The 10,533-nt window shown below is 32.2% G+C and overlaps 1 protein-coding gene across 2 annotated transcripts; it reads left to right on the top strand.

Moving 5' to 3' along the window:
- Window positions 1-477: 477 nt before the first annotated feature.
- Window positions 478-9,709, top strand: LOC139486327 (uncharacterized). 2 transcript variants are annotated; one of them, XM_071271198.1, is made up of 7 exons: window positions 497-645; window positions 1,017-1,307; window positions 1,701-1,813; window positions 2,075-2,261; window positions 2,376-2,530; window positions 6,085-9,221; window positions 9,472-9,709. In XM_071271198.1, exons 1-6 carry the CDS (start codon window positions 585-587, stop codon window positions 6,139-6,141), a joined length of 864 nt encoding a protein of 287 aa, XP_071127299.1. In that variant the 5' UTR covers window positions 497-584; the 3' UTR covers window positions 6,142-9,221; window positions 9,472-9,709. The 2 variants fall into 2 exon arrangements, 1 of the variants encoding a protein (XP_071127299.1); XR_011655545.1 differs by having other exon boundaries at window positions 478-645; window positions 1,017-1,180; window positions 2,075-2,530.
- Window positions 9,710-10,533: the final 824 nt, after the last annotated feature.

Consider the following 10,533-nt stretch of genomic DNA (forward strand, 5'->3'; position numbering starts at 1 on the left):
TTTCAAAATATTGTGATAATTTTCAATATCTTTTAAGCGACATTCAAATATATATTTATGTTAGAATAGTAAATGGGGTCGATCAAAATTCTTTTTTTTTGTATGTGTGATGTTTCGAATATTGTACGCTTATATATAATTTGATCATAAGGAAATAATGATTAGTATAGCTGACTAGTATAGTTGACAACGAATTCAGTCAAATTAAATGAACATTTATGCAATTTATTTGGCAAAGTGCAAATAACCTCTTACATATCAATAACACGAAAAAGGGACGTTGCGAAAACAGAAGTTACTCAAGGGTATTCCTGTTAATTGTTCCGAACATCAAGCATACTAAATTTAAGATAAATTCTATTGGACAGTCATTACGAAATATACATTATATATGACGCATTAACACAACATTGATTTTTGTTGATATGTGGTATTTCCCAACACATTTAAAATACATTTGTATATAAATATTGGAACAATGGTTAAATGAATAGTTGTAAAAATTGGTTAACGATGAATATCCGTTTACATTTACAACATAATATTTCTTTCATATTAACAAGATATCTGTGACAGAGTATTACATGATCAGGAGTTTATTTATGATCTGTTTTGTGGGGAGTTGGGGGATATCATCTCATAAAGGTAAAATTAAAACTAATTTAGTCTTATAAAACATAACATGATGACTATATGATAATATGATAGACTATTTTTAAATGTTTGATTTATATAAACCTACAATAAAATCGCGGTCATATCATGTATAATATATGATCATATTGTGAAAACCGTGTTGCTATATGGGAGTGAATTATTGGAGCAGCAGTGCTTATCAAAATATCACAAAAAAAAATATTCATGATAATTGTTGTAAGACGATTCGTATTAATTTATTAAAAAAAAAGAACTTATACAGATTTGTTTGGCCTTACATAATTACTGGCTGCTACCTAGAATTACAATGCAGTTAGTTGCAGACAAATTGTGTAATTTTGTTTTTAATCTCGTTGCAGTCTTCTGGGAAATTAAAGACTTACAAATCACTTCTGGAGGAAACGTTACACTTTTCTGTAACACAACATCTTTTCCCGGAAATAAAGTTACGTGGATGAAGAAATCAGACGTAATTGTCCATCATGGTTTAGGATTTTACAGATCTAAGTACGCAGAATATTCTGTAAGCGGAGGTTCATTTTTGACAATTATGAACATTAATGAAAATGATTTTGGTGTGTCATATACTTGCATATCAGACATATTTTCATTTGATTCCAAACTAGACCCTGATGTATTGAATGTTTCAGGTAAATGACCAATAGTAGTAGAGGCCATAAAATAAAATAAAAAGTTAAAACCCCTTTCAAAATTTAGTTTCCAATTTCAAAAAGCTTAAAGGCAGAAAAATGGCTTGTTATGACAACAACTTGTTAAACAATAATGTTTAAAATTAACGACAATTTCACCGTTGAGAAAATTTTCCTTTCAATTACACAACGTTGAGTGACTGCTTAATATTCATTATGTATTGCAGGTATATAAAGAACAACATAAGATATACTGGATTATTTTTAATTGACACAGTGTTATTTCAGACAATAATAAATTTTCTATAATTATATTAAAACATATCATCTTACAAATGCGTATGTGAATGTGTTTTACATTGAAATCTATATATCTTACCGTTCTATTTATAGTTGTGCCGAGCGAACATGATGTTTCCATTTCATGGAGTTTATCATCAAGAACGCTTCTAAGAATAAACTTTGCGCGGATCTTTCCAATACCACATTGCCAAGTATTTCATAATGTAAGTTACAAAATCAACTAAAGAAAATAGAAAGGTACAGTCATAATTTTGGATGCATACATATAATCAATAAAATCAAAATGATTTATTACAATAAAGTGAGATATAATAACATACAAAAATCTACCTTAAAGACAATTTAATTTTTGTCTATAGCATGTTTTATCATAATTGCTTTTGAAAAGATTAGATTGAATCTTATTAACTAGATGCCATTTTTCAGTTGAGTTATCTGTTATCCTTTTCTTGTAACTCTTGTAGAAAACCAACATCTTAAAAACACCAACATCAACAAAAAGTGAAAGAGATGGCTATTTCTACAATGTGAGCATATTATTTTTAAGCCCTTATCAAGTAGAGTTATGTGATGGATACTTAGACGTACAATGCAGTTTGAACAATGAGAGGATTTCAGTTGGAAATAAAAGTGCTCTACCAGCCTGTTATGGTTCGTTTAATAGAAAACAAATATTAGATATTTACTGTTTTGCATAGTAGTATGACATTATTAAATCAAATTTATGACACATTGGTCTTAGTTGGATACGTTTTTACATTTTAGATTTGGAAGAAAAGAGAAGTTATAGAATCCTCCTTGTTATTCCCGGGATCGTAGCATTGGTGTTATTTCATTGTGTTCTAAGTAGAATCATTATAGCCTGTGATGCACGAAAATTTACACTTATTGCATCTATATCAACAATCAATCCAAAGCAGGTAATGAAATTTGCAATAATTTGAAAATATTTATGACTTCTTGAAAGCCTATTATATTGTTTTCTTTGACGCCTTACATCGACGTCATAATGCTGAAACCACCATTTTCGGATGGACTTTGAGAGCATAGTTTGCCCTCATCTTGAAGACCCAATTTAGCCATAAAATAATCATAGAAGGCAAATTTTACCGAGTTTGGTACAAAAATATATTTTATACTCCTTAAATGAAGCATCTTGAGGAGAAATCAGCTTAACATTTAAATAAAACAGTAAATTCCCTCTGAAATTCCAACTGAATCTGAGTTTGGCGTTATGACGTCGATGTAAGGCGTCGAAAGAAAAAAAAATATAATAGCCTTTGAAGACGTCATAATTATTTTGACTAATTTCACATGAGGAAAACGAAATGAATCTAAATGACCGAAGCCTAGATTAAACAAATCGTTAAAATTAAAACTCATCAATGACAATAAATAAAATTATTTAGACACTTATGATCAATTCATGAAAAAAAAAATGCAAAGCAAACGACCTCATCAGAGACCGTTCAAAACTTACTTTGTTACGCGAGTTATTTCATAATGTACAGTTACTGAACTTTGCTGATATATGTGTAGAAAATAACTACGTCAATAGGACATGCTTTGAATATATATCTGCGCTTGAATATTTTCATGATACCATTTTTGTTCGCTTTGAATATTCTGTATGTCGTCTAGTTATTGGAATTCTAATGGGGACTTACTGTGCACCACTTATTGCGGATTGGTATGCGTTACATTTTATGACTTAAATCAGCAAAGACCCATCGAAACAACATTTGATACAAAAATTTAACAATACTCTTAGATATTTGGATGATATATTGGCTCTTAATAATGACGACTCCAGTATGTATACTAAAGAAATTTATCCTGTTAAACTTACTTTAAATACAGTTAATAATAACAGTGACCACTTCCCCTTCCACGATCTTCATATCTATATCATTAATGGGAAGCCTAAAACAGATTTTTTTTAAAACGAGATGATTTTTCATTTCCTATTGTTAAGTATCCATTTTTAAATGGTGACGCTCCCTTATCACAATTTTATGGTGTTTATATATCTCAACTTGTACGATTCGCTCGTGTTTGTAACAACACATTATATTTTAGCGAGATAAATTTATGTACTACTGAAGAATTATAACACCAGGGTTTTTGATATCACAAACTAGTAAAAACTGAATTTTATCATCGGTATAATGAAATAATTAGTAAATATAACTCAACATACAGACATCTTATACGTTCAGGTGTTTTACATTCAATCTTTTACGGTAATATTCTTTACAAAGCACATACATGTCAGTATTCACCTCTAAAGTTAACAAAACCTTTGAACAGACTTATTAAACAGGTCATTAAAGATTGCATATTTTGGCTTTGATAGTGATTCACTTGTAGGATCCTTGCGTCGGAATTAACCCCATTTATTCTAAAACAAGTTGTTGGCATGAAATAGGTAATGTTCTTCTCATATATTTCATAATGGTATAATACTACCCCCTAACAGGAGGGACTATGCCTGCTATTCATATGATGAAGACATAATCTTCCAGTCAGTTTAAGTGATGTCTGGAGCTGGCATGTCAGTAACTAGTAGCAGTATGTTGTTATTTATGTATCATTGTCATTTTTTTTTCCAGTTTCATATTCTGACATCGGACTCGGACTTCTCTTAAACTGAGTTTTATTGTGGGTATTGTTGCGCATTTGTTTTTTTTCTACATTGTTTAGGGATATAGGGGGAGGGTTTAGATCTCACAAAAAATATATCTAACCCCTGCCGCAATTTTGCGCCTGTCCCAAGTCAGGAGCTTCTGGCATTTGTTAGTCTTGTATGCTTTATAATTTTAGTTTCTTGTGTATAATGCGGAGTTTAGTATGACGTTCATTATCACTGGAGGGCACTTTTGGGTGCGGGTGTTCTCGCAACATTGAAGACCAAGTGCATGTTCGCATTCGGCTGTTGTCTGCACTATGGTCGGGTTAATGTCTCTTTGACACATTACCCATTTTTATTCTTAATTTTATTGATTCTTTTTGTATATTTGTACTTGTGCATGTTGTTTGTTTAATTATTATGTAGAGTCAAAAATGGAAATTGAATAGTACGCAAGTGTCAAGTCGAGAAAGGCTAGCTGATCATAGTATCTAGTTTATACTAATCTCATACCACATTTCATGCGTTCCAAATGTTTGACGAAAAATTCAATAGAGTACGATTTTTGTCAATGATGCAATTAATCATTTGATCATCTGAGTAACAGGTTTTTTATTTTCAATTGTTTTTTTTATCCTTTATGTAGAAGGTAGACCTAGGTTAAGGGAAATAACTCTTAAAATCATCGGTACGCTTATGTCCTCCATTTTCATTTACGTATTCTAAGCTGCTTGCACTACATAGATTATCTAAAATCCGTTTCATGTAAATGCTTAAAAAACATTGATAAAACTTGACTTTGATAAACGCAAATCTGGTTTTAAGGTCTTCCACCTTAATTTACACACCTTGTCGATTACTTTTTCTTCTTCATGCATATGTTGTGGTGTAAACTAGTAACATCGACTTTGTACTAGGACTTTTCTACATTAATGTAATATACCGTTTTGATATATGTGAAAAATATCGTTTAATTGGTCGAGTGGTCTATGGAGTTGGACACAGTGCCGGGAGTGTTAGCAGGATGTCTCAGGTGGCGGGGGTGGAATTCCGCTGCGGGAAGAACTTAAGTGTACAAACGCAAATTTATAAATCAAAAAATCTTAATCTGAGATACAGTATACATAGATATAGGAAGATGTGGTGTGAGTGCCAATGAGACAACTCTCCTTCCAAATAACTACATATAACAATAAATAAATATATCGGATGGACGTATCCATATGAACAGCCTGATATAAAATGGCGTTTTTATATATGCTGATTTATTAAAAAATCTGTAACGTGATTCAAATAAAAATCGAAATTAGCATGCAAAATGTTAAGAATTGGTATGCTTTTAAAATGTTTTAGGTTATGCATATCTGAAATTAACAATAGATGGAACTGCGTATCTGAAAAATTGTAATAAAAACACAATCAGTTGATGTTGCTAACACACTGCATGATCCACTTTTGCAGTGAGTCCCCCCTCTTTGTAATTTGCGGATGATTTTAGGCCCATGACACGATGCATAAGGTGTTGCATAAATATCATTGAGGCATGGGTGGCAAAACATGGATTCGGTTTTCAATATAATATAAAAAAGAAGATGTGGTATGTTTGCCAATGAGACAACTGTCCACAAGAGACCAAAACAGACATTAACAACTATAGGTCACCGTACGGCCTTCAACAATGAGCAAAGCCCATACCGCATAGTCAGCTATAAAAGGCCCCGATAAGACAATGTAAAACAATTCAAACGAGAAAACTAACGGCTTTATTTATAAAAAAAAATGAAGCACACCAAACACTTAATTTCATATACACATTGTTATAATCCGTTTCGTATTTTATAACAGGAACTATTACCATTACAAGAGCTAAATGGGATTGAGACAGAAAAGTTTCTAGAATAATGAAAGTTGTATTCACCTGCCAACTTTTCATTTTGCAATCGTAAACAGGATTGCGGTATGCTGGATACGTGGAGTTTAATTAAGTAGTACAGCTATGGATTAAGCAGTGCGCACCTACAGCTTTTATATTCTACGACTTTACAAGAAATAACATTATGAAAGAGTACCTAACTTGTGTGGCTACATACTACAATTATTTCACAATCTAAAAGTGTGGGTCAGATCATTTAATTGAAAATTGGGATGCCTGGGTGATTCTATGATTAAGACACAGATGTTATTGAATATGTAGCCAGCACTAACATGTGTTTCAAAGGACAAAAACAAACAATTAATAAAAACTGTGTTTAAAGGTCGAACACAGTTCTTTAACAAGAAAAACAACTGCACGAGAACTCATAACATGGACATCTTCTGTTGAATATGCGTTTATGAATGATTTATAAAAGGTCACTTAACGATAGTTATGGATTGGTATTGTGATTGGTCAACAAACACATTATGTAGATTAAAAAATAATTATCATGTAACAAGTGCATTATATCCACCATAGTTTATATATTGTAATCTCAATTCTTTTTAAACAATCACGTTATGTTTTCCAGGAATATTGTGGGTTTACATTTTATATTTTTATCTTAATAGTTTATGCCCCTTTACTATATGAAACAATTTATCTTACTTCATTTATTGTTACAAATGAACCATCAACTTAACTCTACAGATACTTTTTAATGTTGTCTTTTTTAAGTTAGCTGTTAGATTCGTAATTTAACACAATTATTGGTCATTCGGGGTCTTTTTTGTTTGCAATGCTTTTTTGAGTGTTCTCATTGTTGAAGGCATAATGGTGACCAATGTAGGTATAAACTTTCATGTCATTTGTTTTCTGGTGGAAATTTGTTGCATTGGCAACCATGTCACATCTTTTCCTATATATCAAGATATCATATAAATAATGTATATCTTTAACATATACATTTTGTGCTAAAGCATTTATAATCAACAAACATGTTATAAAATCAAGAATGGAAACGGGTAAGGTGACAACGAGATAAAAACCCAAACAAAGTGCAGAAAACGGCAAAATAAAGCAATTTGGTGGTTTGACAAGTTATGTAAAGTAACATACATTTGTCCGATATATATCTTTTCTGTTTTATTATTACTAGGGAACAATTTTCAATAGGGTAAACTATCGATTTCATTCCAACTGAAATGTATATTTTTCATTTGAAAGTTTTATATGCACACTACTTCACTTGGAAACTCAGCATATATCCGACGACACTTACTAGTATCAAACACTAGATCTTTATTGAATGCACGATAGTTTAACAATATGTAAGATGATTTTCAGTCTGCTGGAGAAAACAACAGCATATTTCCTCCATTTCGTAAATCTAGGTTACTATGTATTGTTTGTATTAGTTTTTATGATCAAACTTGGATACTTCATTTATATATTCTTTGAAAATGGATTGAGACTGTCAGGCCGTTGATACAAATCAACGTACAAAGAGCAGTTTTATTATATATAGATATTTTGAAAGTGTGAAGGAAATATTATTATTTTGTACTTAAAGTTTTTTTCCCCATTCTTTTAAGAATCAGAAGTATTTTTGTAACAGTACAGGATATTCAAAGGGAAATGAATCAATCACAATCTGTTCGTTTGCAGAATGATGTTTACCCTAAAAAGAAATGTTTGTTGAAGTTTTTATAAATACCCAGTCAACAGACTAACAGTGGCCCAACGTTGCCAAATTGTCGGTCCGTTGGTCGACGGTGTTGGCAGCACAACATTGGCCAACGTTGGCAAATTGTCGGTCCGTTGGTCGCACGTTGATGTTGGCTGCACAACATTGGCCCAACGTTGGCAAATTGTCGGTCCGTTGAGATGAATTCTTATACATTCTTAGATATTTGTTGGTGTTGGCAGCACAACATTGGCCCAACGTTGGCAAATTGTCGTTGGTATGATGATATTTACAAGACCATCCGTTGGTGTTGGCAACTTTTCTATGCCAACGTTGGCCCATTGTTGCCCCAATGTTAGGTCAGAAATGGTTGATGGCTTTGCTATATCCTTCCGAATCGTATTAGGGCTACTGTAGTCTAAGTTATTGCTCCATTCCCTGGGAAATTTGGTCTATATCAACGATAAGAAAAATGATCAGAAAAGTTATATTTGTACATTTTGTTAAAGTTTGTTGGGCCAATGCTGGGCCAGTGTTGGGTCAATGTTGAAAATCTATTATAAGCTATTACCAATGTTATTTTAACTGATCGGGCGGAGCTTATGTTTTAATTTGCATAGGGACAGTATATTTGAAGATGTGTGTGATAAGAATGATTGCCGTTATAATTATTACTGATTTCTAATCACCTATCAGTGTCATCAAAAGAATTTACAAAAAAAAAGTAAAATCACAAAAATACTGAACTTAGAGGAAGATCAATTGGGAAAGTCCATAATCACATGGCAAAATCAAATAACAAAACGCATCAAAAACGAATGGACAAGAACTGTCATATTCCTGACTTGGTACAGGCAATCACTGGACACTTCATTGATGAGTTTATCCTAAAACACCTAACTATAGATGGACTGGTTTATTGTGAGCGAATCCGTTAAACCCCGCCCAGTCAAGTGCAATAAATAGAGTAATAACGTTGGTTGTTCCACGTAACACTGTACGTCACACTTAAACTGCCAATGTACATTTTGTCAATTTATGGTTTACATAAGTGTCAGTATTTTCTCTCAACTCATATATTTTATAATGATTGTGCTTGAAAAGTACCAAGAACAATGTAAACATGTCATATTATTAACTGTAGGTACGTTTATCTCTTACTTGTTGTTTTCAATTGTTTTTATTTTGTTTAAATCTAGTATCATATAATTATGTTGCAGATCAAACACCTGAGTACTTCTGTAGGAGATACGGTAAAGCAGAGTGTAAGAAGGATTATGGGCACAATCCTGGAAAACTGTATAGCCATGAAATTGAATTGACTAGGAAGAGGGGACAAGACTGCTTTTTCCCGTATGATCATTAAAGATGTTTTAATAAGTAAGTATTACACTGTATGAGTTCTTTATGGCAAATTATACCCACAAATCCTTCTAATACTAATGAATTAGACAAATTACCATTAAAAAAAGAAAAAAAAAGATTGGTTATTTAAGATTTTATTTTGTATTAAATAGTGTTTAAAATATTTAGAATATACATTAATTTATATTACATATCTACTAGGGAGATTACGCACGCATGCATTAGGCAAATACACAGTTCAAGTTTACTTATAACTTTATTACAGAGTCGGCTAGAAAAAAAAACGTAGCTGTAAAGAGACTTCACTGAGATAAGGAGATAGAGGATGCAGCTAAAGATTGACTGAGGTTTAGCCTTGGCAGAGAAGGTGGCAAGAAACAGAGAAAGGAAAGAAAGAATAACATAAATTATAATGACACTGTTTAAATTCAAATTGAGGAGAACAATACTCGTGGACCAATAATATAAAATTTAAGATAAATAAAGTTTCATCTTCTGAATTATTTAATTTTCAATCTGGATCTGGAACCACTACAACTAAAATTACATCTCATAAAAAAATATTTGTATGAGCGACTTACCATAAGCCATACGTCATTTGTGCTGTTAAAGAAATAAATGAAATTGATATGAAAAAAGAAGATGTGGTATGATTGCTAATGAGACAACTCTTTACAAGAGACCAAATGATACAGAGTTTATCTGGTCGATCCATCAAACATTGTCAAATAAATATCTTAGTGTCACACAATAAATGAAATTAAAGAGGCAAAATTAATGGAAAACTAACAAGGACAGTAACAATAGGTAATACACAAATACAGAATTGCTACCTTAAACTTTGGCAGTTTGGAACACAAAAACAACCATCAAATATCATGTGCTCCGGAGTATTTATCAAATCCAGCTCCTCATGCAGCATCCATTGTGATTTGGTTGATACAATGAACCAACATATTGTCAACATAAAAATGAAAAATATCTACCTTGGACCAAAATAGTGCCAACACAGAAATAAGACATATCTACGTTGGACCAACGTAGTGTCAACAAAAGAAAAGATATTTCTACGTTGAACCAACGTTGTGCCAACATGGATTTCGTTTTTAATACAATGGGCCAACGTTGGCTCTATGTATTGCTTATAACAGTACAACGTTGGGCTAACATGTAGCCATCATGTTGGGCCAACGTAGACCCACTTTGCACTTATACGTTGGGCCAACGTTAAAATACAACGATGGGCCAATGTTATGATATACGTTGTGCCAATGTTGGGCCAACATACTCATGATGTCTGGGTACTCTAATTTGGAAATCATTGTTC

This window comes from Mytilus edulis, chromosome 8, assembly GCF_963676685.1.
Source record: "Mytilus edulis chromosome 8, xbMytEdul2.2, whole genome shotgun sequence".
Lineage (NCBI taxonomy): Eukaryota > Metazoa > Mollusca > Bivalvia > Mytilida > Mytilidae > Mytilus > Mytilus edulis.